At 39.1% G+C, this 17,233-nt stretch overlaps 1 protein-coding gene across 1 annotated transcript; it reads left to right on the top strand.

The window, feature by feature from the left end:
* Nucleotides 1-69: 69 nt before the first annotated feature.
* On the top strand, nucleotides 70-6,207 carry LOC132405314 (alpha-2Db adrenergic receptor-like). The gene has a single exon (XM_059990022.1). It carries the CDS (start codon nucleotides 317-319, stop codon nucleotides 1,565-1,567), a length of 1,251 nt encoding a protein of 416 aa, XP_059846005.1. The 5' UTR covers nucleotides 70-316; the 3' UTR covers nucleotides 1,568-6,207.
* Nucleotides 6,208-17,233: the final 11,026 nt, after the last annotated feature.

Genomic DNA, 17,233 nt, shown 5'->3' with positions numbered 1-17,233 from the left:
GCTCGAACGCTGATTGGCTGGGAGGCTGGTCGACGTCAGTGTCTGGGAGGTTTGTAAAGGTTGAGGGAAATACACTTAAGAGATTTCGCCCCGGTGTCCATGGCGCACGGCGCTGGACGCTCTCACAACGCCAAGTACAAGTTGTCGGAGAGACAGTTCTGAGCCGCGTTGTCTCGGAAAGAGCGTCGATGATTATTCTCGCTCGAGCTGAGCGGCGAAAGAGATGCCCCTCAATGACAAGTGTTGATCGGTGAGTCCCGAGTGCCCTTTGGTCAAGTGGCAAGCCTGCAAGTTCGGGGCTGAGGATGTGATCGCGATGGAGCACTGCGGCCAGCCTAAGCTGAACGGATCGGAAGGGGCAAATGTAACCAGTCTGGCCCCTCATTACAGCCCGGTCGTCACCGCCTTGATCAGTTTGGTGGTCACCTTCATCATCTTCCTCACCATCGTAGGCAACATCCTGGTGGTGGTGGCAGTTTTCACCAGTAGGGCTCTGCGGCCACCTCAGAACCTGTTCTTGGTCTCACTTGCTTCGGCTGATATCCTGGTGGCCGCCCTGGTTATCCCATTCTCCCTGGCCAACGAAGTGATGGGCTATTGGTATTTCGGGAGCGTCTGGTGCGGGATCTATCTGGCTCTAGATGTGCTCTTCTGCACCTCGTCCATTGTCCACCTGTGTGCAATCAGTTTGGACAGATACTGGTCAGTGACCCGAGCGGTCGAATATAATCTAAAAAGGACACCCAAGCGAATTAAGTGCATGATTGGCGTTGTGTGGCTAATATCGGCAATCATCTCTTTCCCGCCTTTGGTTACCATGAACACTGATCGTAGCCACAAGGGATGCTGTGAACTTAATAATGATACCTGGTACATCCTCTTATCTTGCATAGTGTCTTTCTTTGCTCCGTGTGTTATCATGATTTTGGTCTACTTCAGAATCTACAGGGTGGCTAAGCAGAGGACGGCCGTGGTGTCGGTGGCCAAGAACGGAGTGGACAGGGTGTCTTCCCAAACCGAGACTTGTTTCACAGCCAAAGGGAAAGTCGACCCGGACAGTCCCAGCAGCCAGAGTTCCTGCAGCCACAAGAGGCAGGAGGAGCTGGAGGACATCGACCTGGAGGAGAGCTTCTCCTCTGAAGCCAAGGCAAAAAACTCCCGGGGGTCCAACCAGAAGAAACTGCAGCCTCCCGGTTGCTGCCCGGCGGCGCAGCAAAACCGTTTGTCCTGGAGCAACAACCAAGCTTCGCAGCCTTTCGAGCATAAAAGAGCGCCCGTCTCAACCCTCACCAAAAGCAAAATCGCCCAGATGAGGGAAAAACGCTTCACCTTCGTGCTGGCCGTGGTGATGGGAGTCTTTGTGGTTTGTTGGTTTCCATTTTTCTTCACTTACAGCCTGAAGGCGATCTGTGGGAAGTGCTCCATCCCCGACCCCCTCTTCAACTTTTTCTTCTGGATCGGTTACTGCAACAGTTTTCTGAACCCAATCATCTACACAATCTTCAACAGGGACTTCAGGAAGGCCTTCAAGAACATACTTTTTAAAACGAACAAGCGTACTTTGTAACTGTATGTAAATTGGATGTCTTGTTTTAATGTATGCGGCTGTTGTAATATGTTGCTGTCTATACTTAAGTGTTTAAAGCTAATGCAAGAAGAAAATAAACGTCACTAAAAGATAAATCTGTTCTGAAAATCTCCACTGGATTTTCTTTCTTCTGAGAAAGACGGCAAAATAGAGGCATTATTTAAAATTGTCTAATAGAAAAGCTAACATTGAACTCTTATTGCACGATTTATTTATAAGGTGAACTGGTTAAGGTTGGGCAGAGGTCATGGAGAGGGCCGCACGCACCTTATTCAATGCGATAGTAACATTTGGAGATTGAGGTTTAAACCGAGAAAACATAGAAAACCTGCAGCACAGTACAGGCCCTTCGGCCCAGAATGCTGTGCCGAACAGGTACTTACTTTAGTAATTACCTCGGGTTAACCATAGCCCTCTATTTTTCTAATCTCCATGTACCTATCCAGGAGTCTCTTAAAAGACCCTATCATATCCACCTCCACCACCGTCACTGGCAGCCCATTCCACGCACTCACCACTCTCTGCGTAAAAAAATACTTAACCCTGACAACTCCTCTGTACCTGCTTCCGAGCACCTTAAACTGTGACCCCTCGTGTTAGCCATTTCCGCCCAGGGAAGAAGCCTCTGACTATCCACACGATCAATGCTTCTCATCATTATATGTTGTATCATTAGACGTGTACGTACTTGCATGGCCCGCACGTAATATGACACCTTTAGATTGCATTTTGAGGTTCATTCACGCATTATACAGTGAATTGCCATTTAATTCCGGATAAACAAGTTCTCTCAATGTGATGTGTATGTTTGCCGGATATTCGAGGAAAGTGTAGAAGCGGAATGAACCAGACTGTTCGGAATTGGCATTTGCGATGAAATGGATTTACAGAGGTTCAGGCTCAGTCATGCAGCTTATAAAACAGATGTAACTTAATTCGTCGGACGTAATCAATGTGTATGTTTTTTTTAAGCTGCATGTAATTGATCTCTGAAATCACTTACAAGGGACACGCAATAACTCGGTATTTTTTTAATTTTTTCTTTAAAAATTTAGGATAAACAGAAATATCCACACCAATTACTACCTTGTACAATATTGTCCAATTATTTTAATATTGTTCTTTTTAGGCTTTGAGATCTCGGGTTAATGACTTAAAAATTGACTATTTCATACGAATGTATGTAAGCTTTGATGAAATACTATCGCAGAGCAAGTTTCTAAATTGCAAACGGCCCTGCAGTAGTCACAAATCCGATTACTTTCTTACAACAATGTGGACCTCAATGGGAACGCATTTCGGGGAACAGCTTTTAATGTCTGCGTTATGAGTGAGTCTAGCAGTGGGATCGAGGTAGATTTGCACACACTGAGTCTCCTTTTCCACTCGATAACTCTGGGGTCCGGATCTCAGGGACACTGATTCTCATTGGACCACAATTCCCCACACTCAATCTCACTGGGGTACCGGCCCCATAGACACATTTATACCACACATCTATTCCGTCCTCTTTGTAGATATAATGCAATTTAATAACGTTAACAAAGCTGGAGACTTAACAGCACATCTGGGGAACACAAAAATATCTGCAGTATAGTAAGGTGAATTAACTATATCAAAGTTACACTGCAATTATAACAGAATTTATAAATAAACTGTGATTGCAGTTAGCAATGTCCCAAACAAGAACTTGTTTTCTGGATTAAAAGGGTGAATGCATCCTTATCTCTTAAATCACAATATTGTCATTAAAAGTAGTATAATCTGCAGCCTTTACAGATTTTCATTTTTGCCTATTCCTTAACTTTAAGTTGTCATGAACTGCTAATGATCATAACTTCTTCAGAATCAGTTTTACCCTTTGCAGCTTTGCAAGGGAAACATTTGATGAACACCTTAACTTAGCTTTGAGGACCACAATAACTGAGCTCTAGTATATTAGTGCTTTGAATCTCGATGAATACAATGCTGTGCATATTGGTGTTTTGCTTCTCACTCACAATGAAAGGTTCTAATCTAAAAAGAACAAAACTGTCAATTCAGTAAACCTTCCCACTGTACAACAATCAAAGCAGGGCAATTCCTTCCACACACTCTTTCTCAAGGAACTCATTTGTAAATCCAAAATAAAGTCTTTGGCTACATAAATATCCAAAATAAATTTGAAATGAATTAAGGTGAAATAGTGGTTACTCAGAGACTGGTACGAATGTGTAATGAGGAAAGTCTGAAATCAATAAAGCTGATGCATTGATGAGGAAGTTAGGAAACAATAGAAGGAACAAGAAGTTTAAAAAAAATGTTGAAGTGGGATTAAGCACTGTTCATGTGCACAAAACTACCAGTTTAAACATTTCAGTCTGAGTGGCCCACTTTTGTGTACTGAATGATCATAAATATGGTGCAGAATACTAAGAACATTCCTGGAGTTTAGAAACAGTATGACACAAATCCAGTTAATCCTCCAAAAATAAATTATATTTTGCAATTACCATCCTCAAAGGGATTAAGCTTTATTAAGAGGGTAAATTTAGTTCTTTTTACATAAATTGCAAGTCAGATTAAGATTGTGCCAGTTCCTCTGAGAGATCAAATGCAGATAATCCTTCCTTTTGAAGTGTATAAAAGGGCAACAGGAAATTATGTAAAAAAGTGATAAAGACAATGTTTTGTAAAATAATTACACAGTGATAAGCTTGTTACATGATAATATTGTTAATACATTTCTATATTTCATCTACAAAAGTGACTTTGCTCCACCCCTGAGGTTAGAGGTGTAAGAAAGCAATAGTCTTTGGGGACACTGTGTACTTATATAAATATAAACAATATTTGGAGACTCACATTAGCTGAATCTAACAGTTGCCAAAACTTCATTATTTTATGTTAAACATACTTGTAACATCAAAAGTAAACAAATAAGTGTTAGATGTTGTTTGGAAACCAGTGAAGTGAAAGCTTACAGATAACCTGTTTGTGTATTCCACGCGGTTTAAGTAAAATCTAAAATGCATGTGTATTTAATGCTTGAAGAACATTGAAAATTTCTGTAGTTGTACTCTGACTCATCACTGGATGAGGAGAGCTTAAGGAAGTACAGGATGAGATTTAATTTTATCATGGACAGTTGATCTGCAATAGGCTGTGGAATTTCTGTCATTGCTCCAGAGCTGTGTTTACAGCAACGTTCCACATTTAGAATGTGTTCATGAACCAATAACTGTTGTTGACATTACAACGGAGTAAACAATTCCCTTAAATATGTTATTCTTGCCTTGCTTGTGTAGTGATGGGGACTTTCGTTTCACATTTAGTTTGTTCTTCACCATCAAAGTGACTGTCACCATAACATTGATGTATAATCTCAGCAACATGCCTGAAAAATTGTTGCATATATATGGTGCATAATCTTACTGGTGACTATCGTATTTAACTTGCCATTCTTGTCTTCAGTGTTTACCATTCAATCCACCAGTCAATCTACAATTACTTGACATTTGATTTGCTTCCTCATTTTTCAGCTGCCTGGTTGTTTGTCCACCATAAGTGCATATCTACCTATTGATCAAGAAGTCTGTTTGTGATACTTCCCATATGATTATTTCCATCATCTTGTTCATTTAACTATTCTCCGCCCTGTTGTTATGCATTTTAAAGTTAGTTTTGATTTAAGGTTTTCTAAAGCAAAGAAATAACTTTTCTCCAGCATAAAATAGTTATTATTAAAATCTTTAATATGTAGCAAATTCAATTGCATTGAGAAAACACAGCAATATTTGAAAATCTAATTATTATCTATAATATGTCTGTGCAAATGAGATATTCAGTAGCTGCCTCGGCCATATACAGTATGCATGACTCACATCTTTGGCAAGCTATATTCAGCTTTAAAAATGTATCTTAGAATACAATTAGATCTTTGTACAGGAATTGTAAACATGATAGGTAAGCATATTTGAGTGAAAAAGTAGTTTAGCAGGCAATTGTCCTCAGTAATTGTTGATCTAAGTAAGTTTTTCCAGTTTTATTAATTTCAGGATTTAATCTCTGTCGAAGAGTCTGAATGAGTGCAGTCAACAATTTATCCATCACTGCTGCTCAATTTAAATTTTCCACAACATTCTATAAATTGAACTGAATTGACTTTATTTCTTACATACTTCACATACATGAGGAGTAAAAATCTTTATGTTATTTCTCCATCTAAGTGTGCAATGTGCAATTTATAGTAATTTGTAATAAATAGAATGCACAACAGGATAGTCAACATAACATAGAAATACATTGTATCAGTGTGAACAATTGTTCTATTGACTGTCCTGTTGTATATACTATGAAACACAACTGTACTATTATTGAGGGGTCTCCCAGTTATCCTTTGTTTTAATTTAAAATTGATATTTAGAAGGCTGAAGATAGATATTTATGTGAGACTCAGTACAACCAGCAAGCTGAAAATACCATGAGGGTCACGTGTAGAATGTACAAAAGGTGCCTGGCAGCAGTTTGATGTGGTTACAAGGGCACATTAGCGATGCCAGCAAGTGTGGAACTACCTTCCTTGATATTATCTGCAGAATGTATTTTCTATTGAAAATATTAAAGTTTGTTAGTTATGATATATGGCATTCTTTAATGGTCCAGTTCAGGCTCTGCTTGAGGGAGGAGCAGAAGATGTATCAGGACTAATTTAAGATGAAGCATATCAGGTTTGACAGATTGAATGTGTAAGATTTTGAATAGGTCAGCTAAATTTTTAAAACATCCTCTCAAATTACATTAATTGAATAGTTCAAGTGGTACACTATATGTACTTTAAATCTGTTAGTGCACAAATGGTAATTTTAGGAACATGCTCAGTTATTACTTACATTAACACACTAAATCTCTTTCTTTCTTTCTTTCTAAATCTTTTTATTAATATTAGTAATATGGACAGAATACAAATGATATATTGATAAAGAAATTACCAATATATAAATTCCATTACATATGAAAAAAAACATACATAATAGTTACAATATAAATGAGTTTACCAAGACATAAGCCATAAAATATATGTATCAAAGTCGATCAAAGATCAAAGTCGATCTGCTGTCATAACCCACAACTTAGCCAAGAACTGCATTAATGTATATCCTAGTCCTGAAAATCTCCAGTCTCATGTACACAGCTACCTTCCAAAAATGAAGAGATCTGGCGGTATTACAATGAATGTTCAATGTAACTGTCCATTTTTACTTTCTGATGCCATAAAGAGGATCCTATTGATGAGTCTATATGGGCTTGTACTTGATAGAGTTCAAAAGAATAAAGAAAGGGCTCATTAATTCCTACCAGATACTGAAAGGCCTGGATAGAGTGGATATGGGGAGGATGTTTCCATTTATAGGAAAGTCTAGGATTTGAGGGCACATCCTCAGAGAAAAAGGGATGTTCCTTTGAAATTGAAGCACAGAGCAATTTCTTCAGCCAAAGTATGCCAAATCTGTGGAATTCATTGTCACAGAAGGCTGCAAAGGCCAAGTCATTGGGTGCATATAATTGCAATGATCCTGATCGATAAGGAAAGTTAAGGGTTATGGGGGAAGGAATGTAAATGGGGTTGTGAAAATATTAGCCATGATTGAATGGTGGAGCAGATGTGATGGCTAGAATGGTCTAATTCTGTAACTGTGTTTCAAAGTCGATCTGCTGTCATAGACCACAACTTAGCCAAGAACTGCATTAATGTATATCCTAGTCCTGAAAATAATCAGTAAAGTTTTGTTCATCCAAGAACTCAAGAGGATTGGAGAACATTACAAATTTGTCTCCAAAATCAGCACTTTAGTACAAATGAAGTATTAATATCTCATCAGCTCCTGCTGCATTAGCACAGTTGCTACCATTCTCAAGTACTTCATTTACCAAAAAGCTCTTTATAATATTCTGCTGCCAAGATTGCCTGAATTAATTTCGGTTGTAAACTATTTTTCTGGGGGTTCAGTTGAAAAAGATAACCAAACCAGAGGTAATCAGGCAAACATAGTTTATATGGGAGTTTGATACAGAAATTGCCCATGCGACTAATTTCCCTCTCCAGTGCTGAAAATCCTTAGCATAGGTAACATGAGAAATCTTCCATCTTCTGTGTTGTTGCTCATTGGGTAGTCATACTCTTGTTCCAGGTGCTCAGATTAGCCAACCAATAATATATTAGCATACACTTACATCACCTCCTATGCATTGAAAGCATTCTCTAGGTAACAGCAGAAACCCATGTACTCCCAACATTCTGCATGTTGTCCATGTCTTACTTTGAAAAAGCATAAACCATCTAATTTGTGATGTGCACTCAATTTCCCTTATCTCTTTTTCAGACTAAATGTGTTTTCTATAATTCAGCATTTCCAATACTCTATTTGCCGACATTTATTAACATACTTTAAATATAGTTACAATATGGTGTCAACTCCTGGTGTTGGAGTACACAGAAAGGAAGAAGCCAATTGTATCTCATTGATATCACATAGCAAAACGTTGCTTATTGCAAACTTTAAAAACCTAAAGCCCTGAATTATCTTGGTTATCTGCTACTGCTTTGTCTGCCCTCATGTGAAGCCCACAGTGGGAGCCAAAACCATGCTTACAGCAGATTGCTTAACAATTTGGAATTATTCCCAACCAAAAAATATACATATAAAGTTCAGTGAAATAGATAGAGAAACTTTTTACTTAATCATATTTCCTGTCTGTTTATGTGGTCCATATATTGGAGTAGTTTCACTGTTCACATGCTTGTCTCCCATCCACCTACTGCACTTCCTTTTCTGAAATAAGCTTTCTCGGGTACTATCAGACTTTATGTTAACTGTAGAAGTTTTACTCAATTGGGCTTAGATTCACTAAAACTTTACTTCATCTTTTGAAGTTATGGTCCCTTTTCTGTAAAAGCAAAAGCACCAAAAAGAGAGGTCATTAGGATAATTTCATCCCCGAAGGTTAGTTGAATATGCAGCTCAGCCACCAGAGCTTTAACTTGTGATCTGAATTTGCCGTATTTATTGAGCTTGCAGATGCTTAATCACTGTTCAAGGTGACATTCCCAGTGTGCAGTTGTTGGTGTTTCTCTCTGGAAACACTCATGTGTATATACACTTCTGTCTATTTGCCTTGGTCCTGGATGGCAACACCATCAGTTGACCTTTGAATTCGACTGGCTCATGTTTCTTTGGCTCTTAGGGGTTCATAGATGGTGTCCATTTCAATATCAAAGGCAACACGAGTGAATCTGCAGATGCTGGAAATAAATAAAAACACAAAATGCTGGCAGAACCCAGCAGGCCAGACGGATCCTCCTGATGAAGGGTTTCCCCCCGAAATGTCGTCACTACCTCCTCCCATAGATGCTGTCTGGCCTGCTGAGTTCTGTCAGCATTTTGTGTTTTTTATCTATTTCAATATGTTAGTTTACGGAGATATAAGAAGAGAACTAGACTTTGTCACACTGAGGATGTCACCTTGACCATGATGAAACATCTGTAAGCTAGTTGCCAAGCTCAACAAACACCTTGATATCAAATACCTCAACCTGAGCTACCAATATTCACCACAGTTTTACTTGTTTTACAAGGCAGACAACTGGTCATTGTGGTTCTCCTACTCAGTCCATGCCCCCAAATTTTCCTTTCCATTTAAGTAAATTTACCTCTCAGCTCTGCAATCAGCCCAAAGTTTTCTAAAAAGCAGATTTCTTGAAGGTTTAAAGTTTCTATTCTATTTAGTTCATTACATATAAATATCATTCAGAAAGTTTGTCAAGGAGCATGAACTGAATAATAAAGTGAGACTCCAGATTTAGAGCAAAGTATAAATGAAGCATTTAGGCTTTTGAAATAAAGAAAGTTGAGGATAACAGTCGAGGGTATGTTGTATCATCTTGAGTTAGTTCAGAGACTTTTAAGTGTTCACAGTTTGTAATACTGGTTGATTGTACTACAAGACGATTTGTAACGCTGGTTGATTGTAACACTGGTTGAACATCTGATCAACTTTTATATAGTACTGAGAACTGGGTTGTTTTGCCACAGGTGCTTTTATTCATATGGGATGGTGAATTAGTACCTCATCTGGTGCTCATATAAATTTAAGAGGTGCCTTGGCACTTAACCAAGGAGGAGCAAGTTTCATTGACAGCTCCATAACATTCATCTGCATTCCATAACATTCATCTGCAGCCAGAGGAGACTAACAGGTCAATTCTTCTTAAAACACTGCACTTCAGAAGGAAAAGTAATTCTGAAGTGTTCTTGAAGGACACTATAAAAGTCAAGAACATTTTATGTGGCGAAGTATTCATCAAAAGTTACAGAGCAAGAAGTCCAGTTTTCAATCATAATTTAATTTGATTTTGCTACTGGGGTAAGAAATGGTTAAAAAGGGGGAAAAGTATTTTAGTTTCCTCCTCTGATCGAGATCCCCCTGAGGGGCAGGATTTACTTGATATTCTGTCCCTCCTTTGTTTTATAGCAGAAGTTAAACGTTCTACATTCACCTTGCCTTCTCATTTTCCAACTTTGTAGTTGCTTGTCCTTCCACATGCAGATTCTTTGACTTTCTCATATAACTTCCATTTTAGACACTGTTCTATAAAAAGATCAGTTATTGATAATTGCATTGAATGCACCTTTTTGTGGCTGCAGCTTTGTGGAACTTCAAACTTTTTGCAGCAGGCTTTTCAGCGACTATAACGTCTCTAAGAATTCTCCCTTGCAGAGGCAATTTATAAGATTTAATGAGTCAAAAGCAAATAGAAGACGCATTCTGCTTCATGAATCAAGGAAAAATATTTCTATTCCCTGGCATTAGTATTTAGCCATAAAGATACAACCACAATATAGGTACAGATTGGCTTTTTTCATTTTAGGCTCCAAGATTATGATGGAAGCAGAATCAAGTTTATTTTCAACACACATTTAAGCTTTATCTTTTTCTAAATTATCCTGCTTCTGATTATATATGGGCACATGAGTGCTGATGAATTGACAGGATAGATTTGATTTCACTATGTGTCCTAACCTTATCAAATCAGACTCAAGATGGTAGCACTGTGGTGACTTGCTGCTCTAGTGACCCAGGTTTAATCCTGATCTTTGGCATGTTCACCTAAAGTTTGATTACACAGGACCCCCGCCCCCCCCCCCCGGTTCTTCTGGCTTCCTGGCACATTCCAAAAATGTTCAAATTAATTCCATTATTCCCCACAGTAAATCACTCTCATTATGTAGGTAGGTAATTAAAGTGGGAGATGATGGATGTGTGGGAAAAATAAAATAATATTAGTGTAAAATAATGCTTGATAGTTGGTGCTGACTTAGTGCACCAAATAAAGTTATCCCCTATTCTTTGACTCCTTGCATGCTGTTCATATTATATGAAAGAACACCAACACATCACAATAGACACTTTACGGGAGTTTTATGTTAAAAGTTTTGTACCTGAGGAGTGGAGTGGACTTAATATGATAGAACGGAGTATGACTCATTTAGCTGTTTCTGTACTTTTCCAAACAATCTGTGTTTATCTGAAAGTGCAAAAGGCCATAAAGGAGAATTATCGTGGTTTTAGAAGTAATAGATCATGCCTCATGAATCTAGTGGAATTTTTAAGATGTTGATAAAAGTAATGGATGAAGGATATGAAGTAGATTTGTCTGTGGGTCACTTGCCATGGTCTTGACAAGGGCTTGGCTGTACTGCAATGCATGTGGTTCTGGCATGCAAGTAGCACATGACATTAGGTCATAACAGTTTATAAAGTTAATTTGCTATAATAATTTGCATATGCTATTTGTGCAAACTTACTGGGACCCAGTGCCTGGTTTGATATCTGTTCACAAAGATACTTCATGAGAGGAAATGCAACCAAACATGGCTGGGAATATTGAAATAACAGGCAAATGATGACACATATTTTCCAAATTTTACTTTTTATTTTCAGTACCAAAAAAACTGGAGAGAGAGAAAAAAAGTATCTATTGTTACAGAAGCAACACTAGTAGCTCAAACCAGTTATGGGAAAAGTGGGTCAAAAACTGTATATTACCCTGTTTTCTCTGTTATTGCTCCACAGTTACAAACCATGTGTATGGAACTTCTAGAATGGCCCCTGACCCATTCAATAGATAGCCTGAAGATTAAGATGGGGAGTGAGTGCTGTCGAAGAAGATACTGAAAGGGCAGTGCGATAGATGATGTATAAAGAATGCATTTGAAAAACATGATTTTTTTTACATGAAGGCACTAGCTTCAACTGTACCACACCAGAGGAACTACTTTTATATGTATAGATCTAATAAATCAGGGCGGTCACATTGCAATGGCATTTTCTATCCTAACTGACACAGCACTCTGCTCTAGTCACACCTGCACTTTTGATCAATGAGGATTTAGAACTGAAATGCCCCAACATCAAAAATGCCACTGATCGATTCATATTGTCATTCATTATCCACCCTTAGGTTTCACTGGAAGGGGAAAGCAGGTCTCCAATCCTTGACTTGTTTGGTGGCAGGTAACCCCAGAAAGCTATTGCAAATTCCCCATAGAGTTTAAAAAAAAGGAGATGGCCACCTGGCCCTTAGGTTGGTGCTAGACATTTCTTCCAGCTCTCCCATCCAGAAACATTATTAGAAGTAAACCTCCTTAGATAGGCAGGAGATAGATCACTCTTGGTTGTGTCTGACATAGTCACTTGTAGTGCCACTGTGCAGGTGGAAACTGTGAACTTATTCAGATTAGGAATACAATACAGTTTTGACATTTCAACCAACTGGAAGCCCTATCCTGTGAACACCTGAGGAAACCGTAATCAGTAAACATACTTGGTCATAAGGAAATTAGAGAAAATATATTTATGAAACTTTGACATTTCATGTTGTCCTAAATTCAAGCATTCAAGTTCTGAACCCATTGTACAACATTGAGCTGGTGCCAGTTATTGCAGGAACATTGTATGTCAACTGAATATCTAGAAAATGCAAGGTAACAAGAATTCTGAGAGGCAACACACAGCGAAGCTTTTATCAACATGATGATAATGAATCTGTGCTCCTTATACAGAAGGGCTTAGGGAAGGGAGGGGAGAAATTGACTGGGCTTCTATTGTTGATCATTATCCAACTCTCCCAGCTGGGAAATACAGAGCCTGAGAAAGTCCAGAAGGAAAGGTTTATTACTGTAATGCTCTAATGCTCCAGGAACTTACTCATTTTTTTTCACAATATCATGTGTAAAACAAAATCTTCAGAAGCTTTTGGTATTTTGTCTCAAGAGGATGAATTGCCATCTGGAGGAGAAGAGTGGGTGAAATAAGGATTATTGTCAACACACACATTTAAATCAAATTACACCCCAATATATTTAAAATTATGAATCTCAAAAAATTGCAGAAGCTGGGAATCTAAAATTAAAAAGTTAAATGTAAGAAATACCCAGCTGATCAGGCCACATCTGTGGGAAGAGAAACTGTTCAAAATCAGACACCTGTTATCAGAATGGGTCTTCAACCTGAAACACTAACTGTTTCACCTCCCACAAATGAAGCCAGATATGCTGAGATTTTCTAATATCTTCTGCTCTTATTATCTGATTATTATCGCTCATCATTTTTTGCTTGCTTTTTTTGTTGCCATTTGCACGATTTGCTTTTTTGCTCATAGTGGGGAGAGGGTGATGGTTTTCGTTGTTTCATGGCTGTCTGTGTGAAGACAAATCTCAGGGTTGTATATTGCATGCATACTTTGTTAATAAATGTACTTTGAATATTTGAAATTATGTGTATACAAAAAATAATGGTAGCAGCTTTCTACTTCTCCCAACAAATATATCATGTGTAATGAACTATTATGAACTGTACTTTAGTATTTATTTAAGCAATACAAAATAGAAAAAAATCACTCTAAAATGCCTAAGACCCAGAAATTAGTTTGAAAATACTATCTGAAATCAAATTGCTACATGGGGGCATTGTTCTGTAAACTCATTTAATGATTTCTAAGCTGATGAATCTGGAAAGTAGTGACCTTTAAAGTATTGGGTCCAGATATATTTCAAAAATGAAATTAACTTTAGGTAACACACCGCCTGTTAACGTGATACACAAAATCATGGACTACTGCTCGACTAGTTCAGTAATGTTTACTGATGCACAACGCATTTGCTACTTGCTGAAAATTCCTGCCTCTATTGGAGGCTTAGAAGCCACATGGACAGTTCACATTAATTGGAGGCTGCAGGAATGCTTTAGTCTTTTGTTATGAGAATCTCAATATTATTTGGACTATTGGTGTGGAGTTCAAGCAATGATCCCATCTTAGGTAGGTCCACCTTTGATGTTTTCATGATCTTTGAATCCTTTACCTAAATTAGTGAAAACAAAATGGTTTATGATCTTCACATATACCAAGGTAAAGTGAAAAACTGTTTTGCACCCCAGACATACAGATTATTTCATCACACAGAGTCATAGCCTCATAGAGAAGTACAGTGCAGAACCAAACCCTTCAGCCTATCTAGTCTGTGCTGGAACCTATCAACCTGTATCGGGACCATAACGCTCCATACTCCTACTATCCATGTACCTGTCTAAACTTCTCTTAAACGATGAGACCGAGCTAGCATGCACTACTTGTGCTGGCAGCTCAAATCCCAGCAGTGCAAGAAAGGGAAAAGCAATACCAGAATATAGATTAAAGTGTTACAAGTTACAGTGCAGGCAAGTCATAATGAGTTAGACTTTGAAGTCAAGATTCATCTTATCGTACAAGGGAGTCATTCAATAGTCTTATTTATATCAGTAGGATAGAAGCTGTCCTTGAGACTGTTGGTCTATGAATTCAAGTTTTTACACTTTCTGCCCAATGGAAAGGAGAGAAGAGAGAATCTCCAGGACGGGCGAGGTATTTGATGATGCTGGCTGCTTTACCCAGAGACATAACGACAGAGTCTACGGAGGGGAGGCTAGTGTTCATCATGTGCTGAGGAATGTTCACAGCCTCCGTGGTTTCCTGAAGCATCAAGCAAAGCAGTTATGATGCATCTGGATAGAATGGTATCTACTGTCTGGTACATCTGTAATAGCTGGTGACAGTCAAAGGCAACATGCCAGATTTATTTAGCATCCTGAGGAGGTAGAGGCCTTCTGAGCTTTCGTTGCCATGGTGTCTATGTAGTTGCACTAGAAGATGTTATTGTTAATGTGCCCGCTGAGGAACTTGACACTCTTAATCGTGTCTCAACCTCAGCACCACTGATGTAAAGAAGAATGTGCGCACCACCCCGTTTCTTGAAATCATTAATCAGCTCTTTCATTTCACTGATGTTGAAGGAAAGGTTGTTGTTATGACACAATGCCACTAGGCACTCTGTCTCATTCCTGTGCTCCAACTCATTACTCCCAATCACATATCTGATAATCCCTTGCTTCCAACCACATATCACAAATTCCCAGCCATGCCTTTAGTCAAACCTTTTGGGCCTGAACCTATCTCTACAACCAATTTTCAAGTTCCTTCAAATGTCCATAAGACCAGAAGATACAGAAGAATTAGGCACTCAGCTTGACACTCAGGTACCTCTGTACTTAATAAAGTGGCTACTGAGTGTATGTTCATAGTCTTCTGCTGCTGTAGCCCAACCACTTGAATGTTCAACCAGTAATGCATTTGGAGATGCTCTTGGGCACACCACTGTTGTAACATGTGGTTAGTTAGGGTACTGTCATCTTCCCATCAGCTTGAAACAATCTGGCCGTTCTCCTCTGACCTCCCTTATTACCAAGGTGTTTTTTTTTTCCCTACAGAACTGCCGGTGTCTGGATTTTTTTTTTGTTTTTTTGCACCATTCTCTGTAAACTCTGGTGACTGTTGTGCATGAAAATCCCAGGAAATCAGCAGTTTCTGAGACACTCAACCACCCCATCTGCCACCAACCATCATACCACAGTCAAACTCACTTAGATCACATTTCTTCACCATTCTGGTGTTTGGTCTGAACAACAACTGAACCTCTTCACTACGTCTGCATTGATTTGTTGCCACATGACTGACTGGCTGATTAGATATTTTTGTGTTAATGAGCAGGTGTACAGGTCTACCTCTGAGTGTATTTTCCCTCTGAACCCTATTCTCCTGCCTTCTCCCCATAACCTTTGATACCTTTCTAATCTAAATTATTTATCAATCTCTGCTTTAAATATTGGCTTCCACAGCCATCTGCATCAATGCAGATTCACCACCCTCTGGCTAAAGAAATTCCTCCTCATACTGCATATGTAAGTCCTGTTCACAAAAACTAGGATGAGTACAGTCAAGGTAGTCTACTCTTTAATCCAAGCCTACCTGTCAAGTGACATTTAGTCACCAAGAATCTGCCCAGCTCACTCAGCTCCATATTTCATTGCACGATTGGTCCAAACAAAAGAGAAGGATGCCAGATGTGGGATAAGAGTAATTGCACTTGATATAATACAACAGCACTTGACCATGTGATATTAAAGAGATCATCGCAGCACCAGGGAGTCATTGTGGGGATTCCTTAGATAGTGTCAACCCTCTTCAGGCTAATCACCAATTATTGTACTTCCACAACAAAGTCAGAAATGGGGCTGCCTGCTGATGGCTTCACAACGCTCTGTGTCACAGTGACCCAACCTAAATTCAACTCTGAGGCTCAAAGCATTGCCAACTTTTCCTTGCTCACTAGTTGACCGGCTGGGTTGTCTCTCCCAACATTTAAGTTATTGTTTCAGATTCCAGCATCTGCAAGTTCCACTTGTTTCCTGTTCTGTTTGCAACTCGGCAGCAAATGAAGTGGTCCACTCACGAATGCAGCAAGGCCAGATAACATTCATGCACAGGCTGATAAGTAGCAAGTGACATTTGTGACTAAGTGTCAGACAATGACTGGTTCTAATAGAGCAGGAAGGTACTGGTGAAATGCAGTGATGTGTTGTTGGCAGCTTACAAACCTTCTACATATTCTTCTTCTGAAATACTCTCCCTGCAATCTGAAACCTGTAATTTCCCTTTAAGTAACATACTTTTGAACTAATGATATCATGATAGAGTCATAAAGCCACAGAAAAGTACAGCACAGAGGCCCCTCAGCCCATCTGAACCATTTAAGCTGTCGACTCCTATTGCCCTGCACTGGGTCCACAGCTCTCTATACCCTTACTATCCCTGTACCAATCCAAGTGTCCCTTAAACATTGACATCGAGCTCGCATGCACCACATGCACTGGCTCTCACACTCTCATGACCTTCTGAATGAAGAAGTTCCCCCTCATGTTCCCCTTAAACTTCTCACTTCGCATCCTTAACCCATGACCTCTAGTTGTAGCTGCAAATGATCTTCTTGAGGACTCATTGGACTTAACTCTCAAGCATGTAGGTCTAGCACCTTTAAGTGGATGAAGGTATATCACTATGGCTGAAAGAGAGGGAGGTGGGGCAGAATCTAAGTCAGATTAAAATGCCAGGATATGAAACCTCATCTACTCAGTATCTTGTTAGCAAATGCACAGTTGCTGGAGAGCAAGACTGAAAACCAAAGAGCATGATTACTGTATTGGAGGTGAAATGAGGAACTGCTGCATTCTTTG

Source organism: Hypanus sabinus, chromosome 15 (genome assembly GCF_030144855.1).
Source record: "Hypanus sabinus isolate sHypSab1 chromosome 15, sHypSab1.hap1, whole genome shotgun sequence".
NCBI classification, from domain to species: Eukaryota; Metazoa; Chordata; class Chondrichthyes; order Myliobatiformes; family Dasyatidae; genus Hypanus; species Hypanus sabinus.
Note: the sequence above shows the minus strand (reverse complement) of the source record. Positions and strands in the feature narration are given on the sequence as shown.

Coding starts and splice junctions, on each gene's coding strand:
- LOC132405314 (XM_059990022.1), top strand. CDS start 317: ATGGAGCACTGCGGCCAGCCTAAGCTGAACGGATCGGAAGGGGCAAAT.